General features: G+C 39.3%; 3 protein-coding genes across 3 annotated transcripts in view; 2 read left to right on the forward strand and 1 right to left on the reverse strand.

Moving 5' to 3' along the window:
* Positions 1–47: 47 nt before the first annotated feature.
* On the forward strand, positions 48–6699 carry LOC117293203 (placenta-specific gene 8 protein-like). The gene is made up of 5 exons (XM_033775427.1): positions 48–222; positions 3221–3330; positions 3626–3689; positions 4505–4644; positions 5643–6699. Exons 2-5 carry the CDS (start codon positions 3244–3246, stop codon positions 5739–5741), a joined length of 390 nt encoding a protein of 129 aa, XP_033631318.1. The 5' UTR covers positions 48–222; positions 3221–3243; the 3' UTR covers positions 5742–6699.
* A 1319-nt stretch (positions 6700–8018) lies between these two features.
* Positions 8019–12383, reverse strand: LOC117298627. Its single transcript, XM_033781949.1, has 6 exons — positions 11454–12383; positions 10301–10405; positions 9657–9797; positions 9220–9309; positions 8716–8850; positions 8019–8177 (listed from the first exon to the last, which is right to left on the reverse strand). Exons 1-6 carry the CDS (start codon positions 11652–11654, stop codon positions 8091–8093), a joined length of 759 nt encoding a protein of 252 aa, XP_033637840.1. The 5' UTR covers positions 11655–12383; the 3' UTR covers positions 8019–8090.
* Positions 12384–14066: 1683 nt separating this feature from the next.
* LOC117293349 (E3 ubiquitin-protein ligase HECTD1-like) overlaps positions 14067–22306 on the forward strand; it is a 51374-nt gene continuing 43134 nt past the window's right edge. Inside the window, exons 1-2 of the mRNA XM_033775678.1 lie at positions 14067–14388; positions 15474–15628. Of these exons, the coding sequence (XP_033631569.1) occupies positions 15489–15628 (140 nt within the window). The 5' untranslated portion in view covers positions 14067–14388; positions 15474–15488. The remainder of the gene's footprint in view (positions 14389–15473; positions 15629–22306) is intronic.

Below are 22306 nucleotides of genomic sequence, written 5' to 3' on the forward strand. Positions count from 1 at the left end.
ATATTAATGTCTTCAGAGTAGGGTTCACTGCTTCTCGCAACTGTCCTATGGTATGCCGCACCATAGGGCTGAGCTAACAATGCACGGTACTATGGCTCAACGGGTCCTTGCGCTAATGGTTTGACAGCCAGAAGCATTGCTACTTTACATGGGCGTGCCATTACCACAACCGGTATAGGCTATACGGGGATTCAGTATCGAAGGATAGGAGTTCGAGTATCGGTAAGAATAGCTTTACTGCTTGTGTTGTCAATTGTCTTTAACACAGAGGGATCAATAGGCAGATCGATAGTGTATGTTTCAGTTGTGTGTGATCGTTGTCAAATCATCTTATAAAGTGAAAGTGTTGGACGTTTGTTTGTTTGGTTCATAACGCACAGCAGTATTGTGTACAATCATGTACGTACATGTGTACGTATAGTTAGGCCACTGCCAATAAGTGCATGGAGGTAAAACGAGCACAGCATGAAGGTTACAGCCGTCGATTTCACCAAACTCTTCTCTATTTCTACCTCCATGCTATAACTTAGGATTAATCTTAGGACTTGGGACGAGTTCAGTTCCGTATCTGAAGACGTAGGACGCATTGAACCCATCCTAAGTTAAGACTAGTTACTAGTTAGTCCTTACTCGGTTCGTGAAATCGGCTGTTGGTTAGGTAGCAGCTTTAAGCTCTTGTATGTTTTACCAAAAACATCAAGAAAAGCCTATAGGCAGCTTGGAGGCAACCAACTGCGATGTTAAACAAGTGTACTCAAAACGAATATTTTGGTAGCACCATGGGCATGTGCAATGTCTTGATCTTGCTATCGGTGTAAGTTGAGATGCCAATTGCGACTTTCCTCCTCTTTAAGATTGCGTGTAAATTATTTTCTCTTCGTTTGTCATTGCCCCCAAGGTTCAGTAGAGGTGTTAAATCATGGTCGAACAATTATTCCCCTGGGTAAACTTTTCTCATGTGACGTGTTTGTATTTCGTTCAATTGTTGCCTATACATGAGCATTACGTGTTCAAAAACCAATGGACCCTCTTAAAAAAAAACTCTTCAGTTGCGGGTACAACTTAAAGGCGTCATGCGCTTCATTTTGTGCACATCAGGGTTTTTTGTGCATTGCTCTGTACACGGTAGGCCTTCTTTAAAATGAAGTTGTCGTGTACACCAGACCCGCACCCTTGGCCTTTCAACCCCATGTGTTGTCCTTGTACGTTTAGGGGCTAAACCACAATTACATTTCATGAGCTCATTGTAGTAACGAATAAACCATGCAAGGTCGAGTACTACATTTATTAGTATAGTAGATGTTAAATTTGCATCGGGGATAAAGGATATTCATTTTGTTGTTACACTTACAGATATGTGTATAAGGACTGTGTACTAAGTACTTTCCGATTCCTGTGAATAAAAAAATTACAGGCATATATACTTGGGTGTATTGGTGTCACGTTTCTTGTGGGTCAATTAGGCTCAATGTCATGCGACAACAACATTGACGTTTAAGGTTTATTCACGAACTTTGGGAACATTTTTTGAGTTTTCTTCAGGCCTAAAGTCTTTCAGGTTCAAATAGTGCAGTGAGAATTTACCTCTCTCTCAAAAACTACATCACTACATCACTGTCGTCAACAGCTCTCGTTTGCTTTTTGAGTAATTACCAAACGTAATCAGCATGCCTTTTAATACTCAGTCGTGGTTGAATTCGAATGAGCCTAGACTTGATTCAAGCCCTGTTCTCGTGCGAGATGTCCCTAAGCGTATCGTGCCAACTAGCAAACACAATGCATAATGTCGTCCAGGTCGCGCATTTTTTTTTTACGCTATAGCCAATGGGACTGAAAATAAAAGGACTCTGAGGGGATAAGGACTTGAGTCAAGTCTATGAATGAGTCTCACACGTAGACTGACCTTCAGGACACCACAGCGCTCTTTTGGGTAATTACATTTTACACCAAAACGCCAGCTTTTCCTAACAGGGGGTGTCAACAATCTTCGTGTAAAATGGTGGCTACAGCTTCGGCTATGGTTAGATGTCTGCGTCATCAAGCGTCGAGGTATAGGCCGTCCTATAGCAACACCCTTAGCAACAGTCGTAGCCGTATTTGTAGCCGCCAATTCGGATACATCCATCTTCATGTCCAATGGTGGCTATAGCTTCTGATACGGCTAGATGTCCGCATTTAGTTTGGAAGTATGATGTCCTTTAGCAGAACCCTTAGCAACAGCCGTAGACGTAGCTGTGAGCCGCCCATTCGGATGAGGCATTTACATTTCAATGTTCACATATTATTTTTTTATGGATCGTAAAACATTGGTTGAAAGAATGACTACTGTTCTACCAAAGTGGTCCTGTAGCAAGCACTTCGGTTGGTTTTCTCCAAGTTACCCAAATACGTTTTTTTAAAGCCTTATAGTTTCCAAAGCATGATTCTCCATGTACAAGGGAAGAATATTATTTGTATTAAACCTAAAGCTTTGTGAACACTTTGAGTGTATTCCGGTCCTACTATTTGGTGTGCTTGTCCTCGAAAATAAATCTCTATGATATCCATAATGTATATTATTCAACATGTTTTTGTGGTCACATTATTCTCATCTCATTTGCACAGGGCTACACGTATGATTTCGCTTTTCCCCTTTATACTATATTATTTTCGGAAAAGTGCAAGCATTCACGCGAAAAAGTAAACCATTATGGATAATCTGTGCGGTCAGTTGGAACGAAAGCTTCAATTGGAATGATGTGTTATGTGAAAAGTAAAAAGGGGGTGGCCTTAAAAAATCAATATCGTATTCTGTTAAAGGCAGTGGACACGATTGGTAATAACTCAAAATAATTATTAGCACAAAACCTTACTGGGTAACGAGTGATGGGGAGCTGTTGATGGTATAAGACATTGTGAGAAACGGCTCCCTCTGAAGTAATGTAGTTTTCGAGAAAGAAGTAATTTTCCACGAATTTGATTTCGAGACCTCAGATTTAGAATTTGAGGTCTCGAAATCAACAATCTGAAAGCACACAACTTCATGTGACAAGGGTGTTTTTTCTTTCATTATTATCTCGCAACTTCGACAACCAATTGAGCTCAAATTTTCACAGGTTTGTTATTTTATGCATCTGTTGAGATACACCAAGTTAGAAGACTGGTCTTTGACAATTACCAATAGTTACCAGTGTCTTTAAGCACAACACTGTAGTGAATTTTTTGCTTGTTTTGTTTGAAGTTTATTTTCAGAACTACGTTACGATGGAGACTACTTCCACAACAGTCACAAGGACAACAGTAATAAGTGAGCAGCCACGGGAGGGACAGAGCCGATCTGTCGTCATCCGGGTAAGAGTTTTTTTTGTATCTATGTATTTATTTTGTAATGATTTACTCATACATTATCCAGAAAGGAATGGATATATTGTTTCGTTAATTAACAAAAGGATAACAATATATGTACATACATGAACATACAACACACACAATTAAAATGGACGAAAAGACTAGGGCTCACTCTATGAGAGACCTTACTCTCTTATTAATGTAAAAGAGTGAAAGATGTAAAAGAGTAAAAGATTGAAAATACAAAGAATACAACAAATACAGAATAATTAAGTACTATATGATATTTTTATTGCAGGGGCCCAATACAGAACACGGCTGGTCTACAGGTCTGTGTGACTGTATGAAAGATCCAAAGTCATGTGAGTATAGAATGCTAAGCATGTCGTGACACCTGCATCCCTCAGCAAGACACGTAACCATTCCCTCGTCCTTCGGATGGGACGTAAAGCCATTGGTCCAGTGTGTTGTGTAACGCACGTAAAAGAACCGAGTGCACTTATCGAAAATAGAAGGGGTTCGCCCTAGTGTTCCTGGCTGTGGCTAGCTGCTGAATGCGCCGTAGCACCTTGCTACATAATCAGAATTCATAACTTCAATAACCTCTCTTTCTGTAAAATGTATGTACTAAGCACCGTGGAGTACCTTGTTGGTAGATACGTGCGCTGTGTAAGACTTCGATAACTTTATGAAGAAAAACAAATAATATCCAAAGTTTGTATGAATTTAAAGTGTCCTTTGGAAGGTTTCTTACGTTTCCAAGCAGTTGACATATTTGTATCATCCTCAATAAGAAATGTATTCATAATATTGCTACTATAACATTCTTAGTTTTATCATTTATTTATGTACATTACATTTACACCAATGTGCACCAAAAGAACTGTCTTATGTTCGTCTGTCCTATTGTATGCATGTCTGTCTGTTTGTTTTGTTTCTTTGTCTGTTTGGCTGTTTTTATTTACAAGCTTCTGCTTATCAAAACAGCCACATACTCTATTTATTACAATATCCTGCTTACTACTACTTAATGTTAGTTTTGCTTTACTCCAAATAGTTACATGCAAATTGTCGATATTTTTCATGGAAGTATGGAAATAAATGTCGAAGGAAAGCGTGCTGAAATTTCTGGACAGTTTATAATATTGACGTCAGATTTGTTTTTATATTTTTTTAGGTTTGTTTGCCTTCATTTGTCTGCCGTGTTTCGACTGTTACCTTGCTACTAGAATGAGGGAAGCCTGTTGTATACCAATCATGGTACCCGGCGGTGAGACTGCCATGCGCACAAAGCTTCGAACACAGGAAAACATTTACGTAAGTCTTGGGTTCACATCCCGATGAGGACCATTTTGATTCGTCTCATTCCATAAGTGGCTATTTCACTTTTACTGTGATTAAGGCACCATAAGGCACCAGCGTAAAACTCCAAACGCGAGATTTCTCACCAAATAAAATTACATTTCAGACATAAATATTTAAAGGGATGTTTTCTACACTATCATCATCATTAGACCGTGTAAGTTTTATGTAAATCTACACGATTTTGTTGCTTACCAATTCTGTATGTTCCTTTGAAACTCGACTTAGTTGCTTACTACACAATGCTATTTATTTCATTCATTTGTGTTTTCAATTGTTGATTGCTGTAATACTTATCGTTGTAAAGCGTCGAGTGGTGCCTTTTCTGTGTTAGAACGCTGTATTCAGTGTTGCTTGATTATTATTATTAGATAGTTATAATGGTGTGGATACGTTTTGGGGCAGTTTCTTCTCTACTGCAAGTTTCATGAATGTTTTGTCATGTAGAGGCCGAACGGATCTCTCACAGTAGCCTTGCTCAAGGCAGCAGTCGCATTATTCACTCCGAAAAGACGCCGCTGTAAACCCACCCTTATACACTGTGCTTACTGTGTATTCACACCCCACCACCACCCAACCGTATACATTGTACATGTACACCCTCACATCGCTAAACGCACACCGTACATACGACTATTGTGTACAAGTCATCCGCACTCGTACCACTAACCCGCATGCGGAGGGCCGACGCATGCGGATAGTGTACGGGGGCATCCTGTGCACAAGTCATCCGCACTCGGTCCACTAACCCGCATGCGGAGGGCCGACGCATGCGGATAGTGTACGGGGGCATCTTGTCGTGCGGTGTGGTTATACGCACAGTGTATACGGGTGGGTTTTTATACAGCGGCAGTCGTTTTTCGGAGTGAATAATTCGACTGCCTTGAGCAAGGCTACTCTCACAGTGAAATGTTGCCTTCTGATGATGCTTTCCTCCTTTCTCCTGTCTGCAGGGTTCCATCTGTGATGACTGTCTTAAAGTTAGCTTCTGCCCCTGCTGTGCCTTAGCTCAGATGTCACGAGAATTGGACCATATTGAGCATAAGATCTAGTAATCTTCGCCAAGAAAATATATGTATTCCCCTTGCATCTGTAATCATGTTTGCACATATTAAGCTCCACGTGTATAGGATTGTTGCAAAGATATCATAAACACCTTCTTTTTGAAATTGTAGTCCACCACTCATAAGTAGTATGGCTAAATTACTGTAAGGCATTGGATACCTTTTCTTGTCAAAGACGTAAGCTTCCTAATGTATATCTGTGTTTTGATTGGTCCGAGGTGACGTTTAGCTGCTGCACTTTAGGTCGTCTGCATATGAATGGAGGTGAAAGGTGAGTATGGACGGGGATTGACTTAAGCTAGAGGCCACTCTATGGCGTTACTCTCAAGCCTCGAAGTGTGACGTCAGGTGTTCAGGCTATAGGTCTTCATTGACCTCAGTGAGTGAGGGCACTGTTTGGGTCTTATGACGTCATGTGCAAATAGGGTACACATGTACATTTATAAAATGTACATTCACTGTACTCGGATAGGGCCGAATCTAGGGCTGGACTTTGCTCTTTGACGATTGTTTTCCATACGTATTTTAAATAGGGTCGTCACACTTTCTATAGGCCTAAACAAACTTTGTTCACTTTTTTTTCAACAAAAAACAATGTACAAATGTACATGTATGCTTTAAATAAACAGGTAGGTCACTACGTAGACTAAAGACCAATGATGTATAATGACTTCTCTATATTTATAGATTGTAGGCATCAGACAGAACCTTTGGATTCGGTGAAATCAAAGAACACAACACCAGAAATTCTGTTAGTAAGATCTAAATCTCACAGTTTATATCAACACTATTATGCTACTGTTTTTTTATGTACATGTAATTATTATTGCTGTATTTATTGTTACACGGTAATAAACAAGCAGCTCAGGTCACAGTTAAAGGCAGTGGACACTATTGGTAATTGTCAAAGACTAGCCTTCACAGTTGGTGTATCTCAACATATGCATAAAATAACAAACCTGTGAAAATTTGAGCTCAATCGGTCATCAAAGTTGCGAGATAATAATGAAAGAAGAAAACACCCTTGTCACTCGAAGTTGTGTGCGTTTAGATGGTTGATTTCGAGACCTCAAGTTCTAAACTTGAGGTCTCGAAATCAAATTCGTGGAAAATTACTTCTTTCTCCAAAACTATGGCACTTCAGAGGGAGCCGTTTCTCACAATGTTTTATACCATCGACCTCTTCCCATTACTTGTCACCAAGAAAGGTTTTATGCTAATAATTATTTTGAGTAATTACCAATAGTGTCCACTACCTTTAAGATATTTTTGGCATCTGCCAATCAATGGATATTAACCATTTCTTATACATGTAGCCGTGCCTTAATTACAGCCATTTTGTATCTGATAAATTAAACTTCTCTCGTTTGTTTTTTTATCGAACATGTGATATTGGCATTCATTACCCGTATGTTGTTGCATCATAACCCGTATCTACACGACGTGTACGTTTAAAGGCGCTGGGCACCTTTGGTAATTGTCAAAGGCCAGTCTTCTCACTTGGTGTATCTCTACATACGCATCAAATAACAACCCTGTGAAAATTTGAGCTCAATTGCTCATCGAAGTTGCAAGAAAATAATAAAAGACTTCAGCTGAAGTATATTTACTTAAGTGAGAAGTTGCCTCTTTCTCAAAAACTAGGTACTTCCGAGGGAGCCGTTTGCTTTCCATTGCTCGTTACCATAGTGTTCAGTGCATTTAAAATACAAGGGACATACGTACACCACTTGCTCTATACATACAAATACTAATTAATTTTATCGCCACAGTTATTGTAACATTACTGATGCTCGGACATAATTTATACAACAAAACTGACCTATATACAACCATGGAGGAAATTTATTCCTCCGTGATACAACACTACAGTACTGTACACGTGAGTGGGGTTTAGTATCCTCCCCCTTCAAGAAAATAAACAAATGGTTCGATAAGCCTTCATTAAATAGCACCCCTCAAAAAAACCCCGCAACAAACACCCCAACAAACAAACAAACAAACAAACAAACAAACAAACAAACAAACAAACACCCAAATGCATTGTTCTCCCATAACATATGCCAGCTCAAAGCACCTGATCGGAACTAGTCAGTGATGGATATCTTCCATGACGGACGGGCCAGTGAATTGAAAAGCTAACTGGTCCTGCTGGCCAGGCAGTCACATGCAAAAAGTTAAATGCCGTTAAGTGCAGTGTTATGTCTTTTACTCTGCTTGTCCCCGCCCCACTTGACCCCCCCCCCCCAATGGAAACGGCTGGTTACGCCCATGATCGTTTTTAAGTTTCTGATTGCAAAATGAGTCAATACCATCTCTTGGACCTGCATGCATGTTTTACTGAATTGAACAAACTGTGCTTTTATTCTGTTCCAGGGCTGTAGGAAGGTTGGATTTCTTGTTTCGATGTAGTCGGTCGATCACCTGTAATAAAAGAAACGAACAAGACTTTGATTTCCCCACATATTTTAAAGCAAAAATTCATAAAAAAGCACAAGAAAACAAGCGTCCAAAGCCATGTAGAAATAATAATAAATAGTAATTTATATTTCTCTCCAGGACCAGTCTGTTCGAGGGTGAAGACTTTCAGGGGTCAGGGTTACAGAACTTATGTACAAGAGGGGAAGAGTGTGTACAATCTTTTTGAACACCCTCTACCACATATCTGCCATGTTGTATTAGGGCTACAATCCCCGCCAAAATGCATGGGCCACCCATTTCCAACGTTACATAAAACCACTCCATGTCCTCTTCCCATGACAAGAAAACTCCCTCCCCGCTCAACGTTGACTGGAACGCAGAAGACCGTGCAATCCCTACCAGCATTGAAAGGGGGCAGGGGGCCCAACGAGATATTCCTCAGTTGGTAAAGCGCCGGCACGATAATCCGGAGGTCGTTGGTTCGAATCCCACTCTAGTCAATTCTTTGCTCAACCCCCAAATCATGTTATGTTTTACATACCGCAAGGCACTCCATGAAGTCCAGGTCACTGGATCCATCAGCGTCTATTTGTTTGACGATATCTCTAACCTGCTGCTTGGTGAACAGTAAACTGCTACTCTCCAAGATTCGGTCCAGCTCATCTGCATCGATTGTCTATTTATAGAAAATAATTATTTAAAAGGGAAAAATGATTATAATGGGATTTGGACCAACAACTCAATGACAATATATTTGTTTTGAAAATGAGAATTCCCTGAAGACTATAAGAACATTTACCAATTTACCGCAAGTTTCTCAGTCGTTTACCGGAAATTCCTCACTCATTATTACATCGAGTCATGTTTCTCACTATTTTACTTCAAGTTCATCATCACTTTTTTACCCCAAGTTCCTAACTCGCTTACCTCAACTCGCCACACAGTCACTTCAAATTCCTCTTTATAATTAAAAGTGCACTTTGTGCTTTGGACAATCAAGTTTACCGTCGGAAATAATTACAGTGCATCTTATGTTTTAACTTACCCCATCTTTATTGGAGTCAGCTTGTACAAACTTCTTCTCAGCGACAAGCAGGACAGACAGCTTCAGGTCGGGATAGGTCTGGGCGATCTCCTATGGATTTCATACACACCAAGGAATAGTCAGTTAAAATCTGTATTAAACATGGCCAATGTGGCATAGGGTATCCCCCAATAGTCCACTACCTCAAAGGCACTGGATATGTTTGGTCACTTGTCAAAGTCCAATATTCTATTATCACTTGGTGTATGGTGTATTCCCAAGTGTAAGGCCGACAGGGTTAAGGTTTTGGATGCCGGCTGCGCAAATGTTTTCTGACGTAAGGCGATGTGACTGAAAACAAAATGACTCTCATTTGGGACTTGAGTCAAGTCTACGTTACGTAAAAATATTCACCACTTCTTCACTCTATAATAATATTCCTTAGAGGGCGCTCATACCTCATAGTACTTGTACGTATCTTTCTTTTCCGCTTCCTTTGCCACTTCGACCTTAATTTCCACAGGAGGTTTGAGACCCTTTCTCGGCTTCTGTCTTGGGTTGGCATGCTTGGCTGTCTTGGGACGAACTTTGCGGCCGTTCTGTTTACCAAGTAAAGATAGGACAAAATAGCTGTAAGACATTTAGAACTGCACAGGTTTTGGTGTCAGGCCACTTCTAACATTTCGTACCCGTGTGTCGATTTCACGAAGAGTTAGGACTAGTCCTTTAGGACTATAGTCCTGAGAGATATTAAAACTTAAGGCTAGTCCTTAAGTACATGTAGTACGATTAATTCGTCCTTACTCGAGATAAGACTTATAGTCATAACTCTTTATGAAATCCACCCGGGGTCGATTTCACAAAAGATAGTACACTGTACTAAACTTTGGACTAGTCTAAGGAGCTATTCAAAACCTAAGGGTAATCCTAAGTTTGGATAGGGAGCAAATATTCTGTATATTATTGCTCCATGGTTAGGATGAGTTACTCGTCTTATCTCTTTGTGAAATCCACCCCTGACCACTTATGTATTACTTGAAAGACAATGATGAAGTGATAACAATAGATTATTCATTTCGAACCAGCCATTTTGTTTTCTTACTTTAGGTGTTGAGACTGGCGTGTTGCCTGCTGCTGGGCTAGCGGATGGAGCTTGTATCTTATCTTTGGTTTCTGATTTTGAACCCTTCCCCTTCAACGCTTTCAGCTGAAAATGTAATTAATAAAGAAATCACATAATTATAATGGTAATTATATACTATAACTTATAAGCATTTAAAACTGTGTTAATATGCATGCAAATTGATTTTTATTGAAACTTACATGAATGTTAAAATCAACAACAAACGCATATAAATGTTTTATGTGTTTTTCTCACAAGATCAAAAACACGTTCGAAGCATTGCATTGCATTACATTAATTTCAATACGCGTAATTTTTGGAGGGGGGGGGCGTGCAATAGGTTTGAGACAGAATTTCTTGAATTAATCTTGAATTGAAGTTCATGAAGCAAAGACATTTGTTTGCAGTTGTATTCATAAAGGTATATCTTTTGGGAAGTTTTCAAATGCAATACAAGTTTCTACAACGGTGTGATTTTGTAGTGCATTCTCAGTCAGTCAGTTGTATTTGACTCAATCGTGGTTTGAACAAGAAACTTGACGATTTTCAAAAGGCCTTTACACAAAATTGAGTCACGAAGTTTAATCCAATAATAATAGCTACATTTTCCCGTGTATATAACAGAGCAAAGTGTTGTGCAACATAGTATGTATCAGTTGCTACTCAAAAATCACCATTTATTTTTGCTACTCAATTAGCATTCTGTGTGCACAAAATCTGCTATGCAAAAGTGCTGATGAAATCATTCGATGAGAAACTATTCATTATTTTTATATGCAGAAATTACAGCAAAATCGTATTGCCATTGATTAGTTATCAAATGTAAATACATATCAGATGACCAGTGCGATAGTAATATTTGTATAACGGTGACAGGTTCTGTGTTGCTATGGGTTTGTACGCAAAAAAACTAGTCCCTATTTATTTACATTGACTGCACGTACGTCTAATAACATAATGGGAAAGGTTTTTAAAAACGCCTCCATCAAAAAAAATTAAAACAAATTATACAATGTGATTTTATCATAAGTGGGCTTTTCGACATTTTGAAGAGGATTTATGTTATTAGATGTCCCTACCGGCGCCCGCGATTGTATCAATATCAATATAAAACAATAATAAATTGTTATACCTCCGTCTCCAATTTGTCAATTTTCTGGTAAAGTTCGAAAGATGTACTCATGGCACTATTTAGGGCCTTTTCTTTCTCATCCAATGCAGTTTTCAACGCTTCCTTGTCTCTTAGTAAAAGAACGAACTCCGAGGTTTTCTGTGTGCGTGTTTGGTCCCCACCCTCCGGGGCTTCGGTGCCATTTCCCCCGGTATCAGCCATCCTGAGCTCTGGTGGTCACCGAATACAATGTAGTCCGGTTTCGTAGGAGTTTCTCTAAACCGGTTCCAATCGACTTTTCCTAATGTGTCCGAAACGGAATGTGTACTTTTAGAAGACCTTTTTCGGCAATCCTCAAAGTTCAATTCCCTTTTCTCTCTTGTGTCATTGATATTCCGCTGGTGTCACTGATGTTCCTCTGGCGTAACTGATGTACCTCCTGTGTTACTGATGTTCCTTTAGTGTCATTGGTAATTCATTGTTGTGTCGCGGCTGATATTCATGGTGTCACGATGCTCCACTGGTGTCACTGCTGTTCCTCTGGTGTCACTGATGCTCCACTGGTGTCACTGCTGTTCCTCTTGTGTCACTGATGTTCCTCTTGTGTCACTGATATTCCTGGTGTCACTGATGTTCCTCTTGTGTCACTGATGTCCCTTTGGTGTCATTTGTGTTCCTTTGGTGTATGTAGATGTTCCCCTGGTTTCACGCGGTGCTGTTATGCCTTTCCTATTGAAATACCCATTAGATACCTCACCACAGATTTTCGATGAGTCGGCTTTCGACTTTGAATGAGCCGGATAATGCTTTGTTATTCGCCTTCTCAGTAAATAGTCGCCAATCGATGAACTGTGTATCAACAATCAATGAGTTCTGAATGCATTCTGTTACAATCGCTGGACGGTAGAACTTTGTCATCCTCCTGGAATGATCGTTTACATGCGTGGTGTGACGTTTATTTAGTTGCTATCATGTTTGTTGGTAGCTACAATAATGCATGGGGATCATCCAGCTTGAGATTTTGTTTGCTCACTTGCCTTGTGAGTCTTTGTGGTTTTGTCACGGCTGTGTGAATGGCAGATTTGGTTGGCCTATCTTTGCCTTGTATTTGCATAACAAGAGGACGGGAGTTTGCGTTGACAGAAGTCTCATGAATAATTATATTAAATCCCGGCAATAAACAGCTATTAAAAGTGCTATTGTACACAACTCTGTTCAGTAAAGTTTCTCTTTTGTTGATCAGAGACTCTGTGCATCGAACCGGACCCTATATATAAAAGGAAGGGGGGGGCACTGGGCGGGTTTTTAGGTGGGTCTGCTTTAGGGTTGAGTGAGCATGGTGTCCTTGCTCTGGGTTGAGTGACCCTCATGTAACCACGGGGAAAGAAATTGTTCAACTCTGTTCTCGGTAAAGTTTCCCTTCTGTTAGAAGACTCGATCTGTGCATTGATCCAGACACTAATTAGTGATGGGCACCCACAGGGCTGGTTTCTAGGCTTGTGTTAGGGTACAGCGATGAGCATGCTCTGAGCATCTGCATCCTGAGTTGAGTAACCCTCTCGTCATCCCCATCTTAAGGAATGAAACAAGATGGTAGGGTAAAATCTCTTTTGAGATGAGGTGTTAGCTCCGAGAAGAGCCGCTTTGGACTCAACGTTTCGAACCTTCTCGACTGCTCGTCTTCAGGAGAAAGAGTAGAGTATAATTGTTGAATAGAGACCAAACCGGCTCTTCTCAGAGCCAACAATCCTCCCAGGAGATTTATGGATATATCCGAAAATTTACTAGATATTCAACTATTTTAAACACCATGCAAAGCAAAGCTTCAAAACCACTTAAGATGGGATGGGAGGGTGATGTGGTTTGTTTCCTTTTGGATTGAGATGATCAGTCGCTGCTTCTTCAAGCGATATAGTTCAGTTTAGTGTCCGCATTGGAAAGTCGTGGTTTGCAAGCCAACTCGTACAGTTAAAAAACTGTGGGATGTTATTGTTAAGCGCATTTTGGCCGAAATCGTTTTTTTTTTTTTTTTTTTTTTTAGATTTTCATTTATTTATAGTTCATCATCATCTTCCTATACTGTGCAGAAACCTCCTCTGGAGTATACTCGCACATTAACAGATTTGCCGTTCAAACAATAATGATACAAACACGTTTCAAAGGATGCACAAAATACACAACACATGCAAAAATATAAAAAATTATGGTGAATGGATTTCACTTGAAGTTTTCAATTAAACAACACTTATCATTGGCAGATTTCTTCTTGCAAACTCTTCAAACGAAAGCTTCATGAAATTCTTAAAGTCTAAAAGAAGTGCCACTTTCAAAACTAGAACTTAGCATTAAGCGAGTCATTGCTTAATATAAAAGAAAATCTGTGTTTTCGATTAGATAAAACGTGCTTTCAGAAAAATTATCATGTTAGTAAGTCATTTGATTATGTAACTGGACAATACATATTATTTTGCAGGATCTAAAAAAAAAAATGCACACAATACTTTCTTATTTATTCCGTTTGAGGGCGCCCTATAGGGTGGCACGATTTCCAACTCCTCTGTAAAACCAAGCGACTTGCACAAGTCTAATAATTAAATGCAAAAAATTATCCATACGTCCGTCGTGTACGAAATGTGCAGACAACATAACAACGAACTCGCGGAAATCTGAGACGAATATTTGCTGGTAAATGGTTGTTCTTACCCGACCCAAAAAGTAAGAGTTAAACATTCCTATGATATAAGTTTGCTTCTATCGCCAGTTTTCTGGTGAATATTGGAGTCTAATGGTCACAGAGGCGACATTTTGACTGGAAATTCTTCGCCGGAAATTCTGAAATTTTTGACCGTACGTTCTCGTCTGCTCAGCTTGGCTTGGCGTTCGTCCGTTCATCCACGTTGTTTGTTGTGCTGCATGACTGAATGAACAACAAAGTCTTCGGTGCAAACTTCACAAGGTGATTTGGAAACAAGTTCTTTGTCTCATGTCGGGAACTTCCTCGTGTTTATTTTATTGCTTTCCTTTGTGTATCTTGTCCGGATGATATACATTTTTTGAAGGGGTTTTTCTTTTCCTTTTTTGTTGGGTTAACTCAATTTGTTTGTTGTGTATTTCTACATAATTCGCCATGATGGTTGTTTGGGGGGGGGGGGGGTTGCATAACTATTGTTGACTATCAGCAATTCCTCATTAATTTGTTAATTATCGTTTTTACAAATTCAATTTCAGTAATTATGAGTAGGCCTATCTATGACCAGAGCGTGACAAACCGTCCAAGAATTAATCAATTGTTTTCCCTTCTTCCATCCAAAAACCCAATAATTTTCTGAAATTACAAACAAAGTTTCATTTCTTTTTTGGCAGAACATGCATGAGTGAAAAGAATTTGCATCTTTCCCAACATTTTAATTTTTATTGTAGGACTACGTCTTTTTAAATTAGATCCTGTAATGAGTGTAAGTTTTATAAACAAATTCCCCAGCAAACTTCAATGTAACGTTTACTTCAATGAATTTAGCAGGGTGTAAACCAGGTTTTTATACTTCCTGCGCATTTGAAATGCAAAGCGAAGTTTGGTGAAGCAAAAATCGGTCACACTCCCTAGTTCCCTTTGTGAAGCAGTGAAATTCGCTTTGCATGAAGTATACACAGGAAGTTTGAACCGGGCTTAAAAGTAACTGTTTGGAAAAGTTTTTTGTATCTCGCCACTACTTTCAATTATCCCTTTTTATAAAAATTAGTGAAAAAGTGGTGGTGCCACATGGAAAGTTATCTTACTGTTTTAGGGGATTTGAGGGTGAAGAGTTGGGCAAGGTAGATTTTTTGTGTGCAAATTTTGTTAGAAAAAGGTTTACATGTAGATTGATAGGCCAACATGTACATGTACAACTGCACTGGCTGAAGTAAGCGTACGTACATGTGTACTTGTGTATAATTACCATTTAACTAATATCAAATGTTGGTGTGTGAATGGTTCTTCAAACCTATATACTTTGCCTTTAAAATGTTGTTAACAAAATTGTATTCTTTGTTTGAAATCAGGTTGTGACCCTGAAGATGGCTGACGTAGATCCAGAGACGCTATTGGAATGGCTCCAGATGGGCCAGGGGGAGGAACGAGACATGCAGCTAATTGCTCTAGAACAACTCTGCATGCTGCTTCTCATGTCAGACAATGTAGACCGCTGTTTTGAAAGGTGAGTAGTTGTTGTTTACACACTCCCCCTGCCTCAACTCAATGAAATGTTATTACTATCCAGCGACAAATGGTCACCAGGTCATTGTCAGTGGATTCTCAGTCCTGCACAGGCCTGCATGCTATGTTTTTGAAAGGGCAAGGGCACCAAGGCATTTCCTCCTTGTTAAAGGGCACCCGATGAGAAAATTGTAAAATTATACTGTCACTGGGGCATTTCAAGGGGTCAAGGCAATGACGAGGGGGCATGGAGGCAAAAAAGTCGATTGCCTCCACGCCCCCTGGTCATTGCCTTTGTGCCCTTGAAATGCCCTGACCGTAGAAATTTACAAATTTCTCATCAGTGCCCTTTATGTGTATTACTTGACGAGGAATCATGTCTAAATGGCTGGAACTTTTTAGTTGAGTCCGGTGGACTGAAAGCATGGTCATAACACCATAAGGGTTTAGAAACATTTTGCCAAGTCATGGTGTATTGGTTTGACTCCTACAATATATAATTTCCAGTCATGTGTACTTGTGTGATTGGTTGATAAAAGATTTACATGTAAAGCAAAACTTTTAAATAGTCACTCTTGCCATTTTAAACAAACAAGTTGTTTTTCTGCAGAGAATATTGTTGCAGAGGATGTCGATGCATGCATGCGTGCTAGATGAGTGAGCATGTGTACTTTTGAAATGGGAAAAATTCCAAATTAATTAGCCTTTTAGATCTATGGTGGACATAGGAGTGCAGTGTTTGTTATGGGTGTAAACAGAGGAATTTACCCAAACCTACACAAAGTGTATGTATTGTGTCATAGCATTACACCATCTCAAACTGGCTCATGGATGGATGCTTGTATGCTTTCTGTTTATCTTGGGTTGGAGTCGTTGTGGTTCTTTTGAGGTTATGACAGAGTAATTTTGAAACTTTAAATTCAGAAACTTTGTGGTGTTGTCGCCATGAATGATTTATCTATTGAGTTGTATATTTAGTGAACAGCTGTAACTGGTCATCATTGGTACAAAAATATAGTGGGACACCACTTTATTTTAAACTTTGAAATTGGTATTGTTACGATTGTGGTTTGTTATGTACACGTGTAGTCAGAGCGCAAACAAACTTCTCTGCCAGTGAGCAATCAGGTTTTTTTGCTCCTAACATTCACTGAAAAATCCTTTAAAATGTTTTACAGACTTTTCAACATGATTTGCGCTTTTCAACAAAAAGGGCGTAAATGGGAATAAAAGGCCTCCATGTAGTTTGTAAGTCTTAAAAATTTCCATTTAAAACCGGGTCATGGCCAAGTGATAACGGACTCTCCGCTCAGACCTTTATCACAGGGCCAGAAGGTTCCGTGCACTCAGTACATTATTAGATTGGGGAACACATGACTAATTTGTTTGCCGAGCTCATTATTTATTTTTCACTTATAAAGAGGGTCAAAGGTCATGACTTTTGAATTACCTGTCTGGTTTTGGGCATGGGATTGTTCAACAATGCCAATGAACGTGTTGAAAATGTAGAGCAAGGACCACTTGTTCTATGGTCTGATGGATTGATACCAGTTTGTATGAAAATTAATGAAAAAAGAAATCAAACTTATTTAGACTAAAAAAACCCATTATGCTTGTGTGTGGTGAATGTACAACATAATGTACGTATGTACGTACATAGAACTTTTCATGAAAACAATAATGACCTCATTACCTACAGGTACATGTAAATTTAACATCATTTATGTACATGTGTTTCATCGTTTTTTAGACTGAGGACCAGTACACCATTTGAGTACATGTTATAGCATTCACCTACATGAACAGCATTCACGTACAGCGCATACAAAAGTGCTGATGTCGTGATGTACCATTCATGTGACTGTGTGTCCTTCCCCATACCACATCACATAAAGGGTTAGATTCATAACTAAGAGCATGAAGGTTATGATTCACAAACAGGAGTGTTCATACGTGATACATTTACCACCATTGATAAATGAGCCACTCGATAGAGGTGCACCCAAAACAATGAATACACAGTTTTGTAGTCATCCAAACAATACATTTTAATCTGATGATTCAGGAAATATTTGAAATAGTGAAATAGAACAAAGGAAACTGCTAATTATAGTAACAATAGCTTGGGTGCAGATTATAGTTCTTAATCGCATCATTCGGGAATGATTTTGTCCTGTAATTATTTTTGCCTCTGAAATTCTTTGTGATTGAGCTTTTGCTTTATAGCAAATGAATAATAATAATAAAGACTTGTAGTGCGCAATATTCACCCTGCTTGGTGTTCTAAGGCTTAGTGTAAAACCATCTCCATGGTAAAAACCAAAAACAAACGAAAGAAAGACACACACAATAAAATTAGTCCTTGAAAACCTGACATAAGTTAAGTTTTGAGAAGAGATCTGAATTTCACAGTATGCTTTAAAGGAAATTATTCACTGCACAGACAGACCAATCAATGAAATCAGGTGGTACTGCCATTCATTAGTGGGTAGGCAATGATGTTTGTATTTTACAGCAAAATACACAAGTGCCAGGTCACCCAGGTGTGGTTTTTGTGTAAAAGTCTATGTGAGTGTGTGTATTGCGTCCCAGTATGGGGCATACTTTGACAGTGACAAGACTTACATACAGACACATTGTACATTGATACATGGTATACAATGTACACATGTTTGTAAATATAAATTAATTAATTACTCATCAAATACAATTGAATTGTTCATTTGGTACAGAGTCGTCTAAGTACCAACAGTACCAGTCTCTGACCTTTGAAAACATCATTCAATAATGTGCACTTCACTCTACATTTAATGAATGTAGAGTGAGCGCACATTCAAGAAATAAATACACATACCATAGGAATACCTTAGACTGGTATCAACAGGACACCATGTCCACACGTCTCATGCATGTTGACAATACATTGTCATTGATTTGAGGATGACTCATGTGTAAAAATATCAGGCAGTACACCATAGAGATTATTAAGGTCAAGAGCTCTTTGCACTCTGTCACAGTGCATCGATTCTACGAATCAAAATATCATCTCAATGAATTCATCATCGATTTGTTGTAAATGTTGATTCAGGCAGATCATGTACAAATCGTTAATTTTATAAAACAAAGTCATGTACCGGTAGTCGTTTCATCAAGGCATTGCATGCGCACATAGTTTCAGGCTACTGTTTAGCACAGTATGATTTAATTAAGTATCATAAAACAATACAAATTTGTAGTTTATTTAGAAATCATGTAAGACTGATCAGTAGCAAGTCATCATGTGTTCATGTCACATGGTACATGTAAACGTGTAGCCAAAGTATTCAGCAAAATTGTGTGCTTAAATGTTAGATCTTTGATTCTGCATTTTTTTCTACTTCTCAATCATGTACAGTACATGTCATAAAATAACGGTGCTACACAATGTGTAATTTTATGTGGTTTCTTTGCACGTTTTAAATGCAAAAAAAATATTTTCAAATACTTAATTGATCTTGGTCACACGTAGTTCAGCTGAATGTTATCAAGCTTTAAGAAAGTGAAAATATCTAATTTTTTCTATTAGGCCTGAATATATTTATCTAGATTGAGTTGACCCCTTATAGCAAAAATCTGTACCCTTTTTGTTAAGAACTGCCAGAATGGGTAACCCGTCAATTAAAGCTTTTCAGGCTGAGAGTATTGCCTGCACCCAATTATCCAAAGGTGTGATATTTTGCTCATAGATTTTGAAGCCTGTTCCTGGCCAGAGTTGTCATTGGATTTGTTGACCTCAGTACCTGGGAAACACGAATGACAGTTCCCTACTTGGCCTCGAAGAATAAATTAGTATTCTGAGTCCCCCTGTTTTGTTGGGAACTAAGATCGTGCACAACAAAAATTGATTGATTAGACATTCGTCGTGACATTCATTATTATGTTCAACATCATCCCACGCCAAGCTCTTCTGGGAAATTATACATAATCCTGGCAAATTTAAATGAAATGACAACTGAAGCATCAATTATTGATATGAATGTGATATGATGTGTTCAACATTCTATTAAGAAATAGGGGCTACACATTATCAGGTCTGGAATTACATGGAGGCCATGGACTGACGGAGGCCATGGCCTCTTTTGCCCTGGGCCCAATTTCATGGCTCTGCTTACTGTAAGCACAGAATCGGTGCTTACGAAAGCAGGTAATTTTGTGCTTACGGCAAGCCTGGTTCACGGGTTAGCGGCGAATTTGGCTTCTGCGCGTGCGCACTCCATTTTACTAGGCATTCTACGCTTACAAGGCAAGCGCAGAAATTCTGCGCTTGCACGTAAGCGGGGAATCGTGATCGTAAGTGCAGAATTTGGCTATAAGCAGAGCCATGAAATTGGGTCCTCCTCTTGGCCTTGGTCTCTGCCCCTTCAAAAAGACTTAAAGATTTTCCAACTGGAAGTGCAGGCCTGTTTGCTTTGTTTCTGAAAGGGCAACAGCACCAAGGCATTTTCTCCTTTGCAAAGGGCACCCTACAAGGAAATTGTTTTGTATTCAAGGGCACCAGGGGGCATGGAGGTAATTGCCTCCATGAAGTATCAGGGTCAGGCCTGGAAATGCCCTTTTTAAAATGAAAAAAGGCCTGAAATTCCAGGCCGACATTATTTTCCTTTAAAATAAAACCTCTTCTTTACAGGCAAATAATTGAATTTTGGAACAAAGTGCCTTGTTTTTTAGGGCCTACATGTAGATACAAACAAAGAGCTTACATAAACTGGCCCCTCATCACTGAGCCCTCGTCACTGAGCATGCTCATTGGTCTACTGGTTGAGACACCTGCTCAAGAATGCTGTCGTCGATCTCACCATGACTCTTCCTTCAAGTTAGGATTAATCTTGGGACTAAGGACGAGTTTAGTTTTGTAACCATGGGAGTTACATTTAGAACGCATTGAACCCATCCTACATGTAAGTTACAATATGTAGGACAACTTAATGCTCGTCCTAACTCAAGATGGGATTAATCTGAGTGTTTTTGCACCCAAGTACAGTAGCCTGTATTTTTTTTCTTCTGCAGAACTAAGGGGAAAGCACTCATTACTGCTTCAAAGCACATGTCTTTATGATAAGTAAAACAAACAAATTTGATGGTATTCTTTATCAGGGTTTATGTAACATTCCCCAATATGAGTTTTATTTTCACTCGGCATTGCAGTGGTCTACAAATGGTAATTTGCATTTCAATATGTGAGCACTGACAGGACAAATCATTCATTTTGTAGGTGGTTCTACACAGGCCTGATACGCCACTGAGGCAATGAAGGCGGTTGCCTCCATGCCCCTGGTCTTTGCCTTGGTGCCCTTTAAATGCTCCAGTTACATCATGTACAGTAGAAATTTACAATTTCCTCCAGTCATAGGATGAAAATGCGGTGCAATTTGCCCTTTTAAAAAATGAAGCATTTGTCCTACAGGCCTGTGTACAGTACTGTAAAAATCTGTAGGCTACATGTACCTTTCTACATACCTCTGAGTGCATACATTGTACATGGCACACATTATGTCTTCAGACCTTTAAATCTCCCAGATTACAGAGTCTGAGGGATTTGACCTGACCTTTACCCTAAACAAACAACTATACAGATTGCTCATTTCATGTGCACACTGTGTGAGTAGAATACATTTTAGTGTCTATCCAATGCTAGGAGCAGATGTTTCATATGCCTGCGTACACATTGAAACTAATTACAGAATGTGAGGGTTGTAGTGCTGTAGAATATTGGCAGTGTTGGGTCAAATATCTGATGGCAGGCCTAGTACGCTTCATTTTTGAAAGGGCAAGGGCACCAAGGCATTTTCTCTTTGGTAAAGGGAACCCAATGAGGAAACTGTAAATTTCTACTGTACTTAGCAATTCAAGGGCACCAAGGCACTGACCAGGGGGCATGGAGACAATACCGCCTACAAGCACTGTACATGCTTTCTTACATCCCCATGTATCAGGCCCGTCTGTGATGGGATGTTTGTTTCATGTGGTGGATGCTGAAATCATTTTCATTTAGGCAGCAACACTGATTGGCAGGGCTCCCTGACAGGCCTGGAATTTCATCTTTGAAAGGGCAAGGCGATTTTCATTTTGCAAAGGGCACTTCCATTATAAAATTTAAAAGTCTATGGGACACTCTAGAAGGGGTTCTACAATGTAAGGTCAAGACCGGGGGCATCGTCGTGTAATCCCAGGCCTGCTTATAAATCATTTTCGTTTGGCAGCAGCACGGATTGGCAGGGTTCCATGAAAAACATCATCCTATACTCCTAAGATGTTGGCCTTCATTTTGTACACTGCATCCAGTGCACAGTAACTCATACCTTGTAACATTGCAATACTCAGCATTAATAATATTCTTGATTAAATAGCAGTACGTTCTGTCTCGCTCGAAAATGCACAAATCTCAATTTTGTGCCTAAATCCAGGCTATTTAAAGCGAGATGGTCGATGCTTTGACAATTCACGCATAATGTTTGTTATTTAAGGAGATACAACATTTTTGCAGTCACACGATGTTCCAGTGATAGTGTTTTTATGAACAATTTTTTCAACGGTCTGAGCCATCCATAAACTTATTTGAAATCATACGAGTATAGTAGGAAATCCCTCTTGAGAGTGTGGCATTCCTTATTTTGGGTACAAAACTAAGCGTACTTAATTA

This window comes from Asterias rubens, chromosome 1 (genome assembly GCF_902459465.1).
Source record: "Asterias rubens chromosome 1, eAstRub1.3, whole genome shotgun sequence".
Classification (NCBI taxonomy): domain Eukaryota; kingdom Metazoa; phylum Echinodermata; class Asteroidea; order Forcipulatida; family Asteriidae; genus Asterias; species Asterias rubens.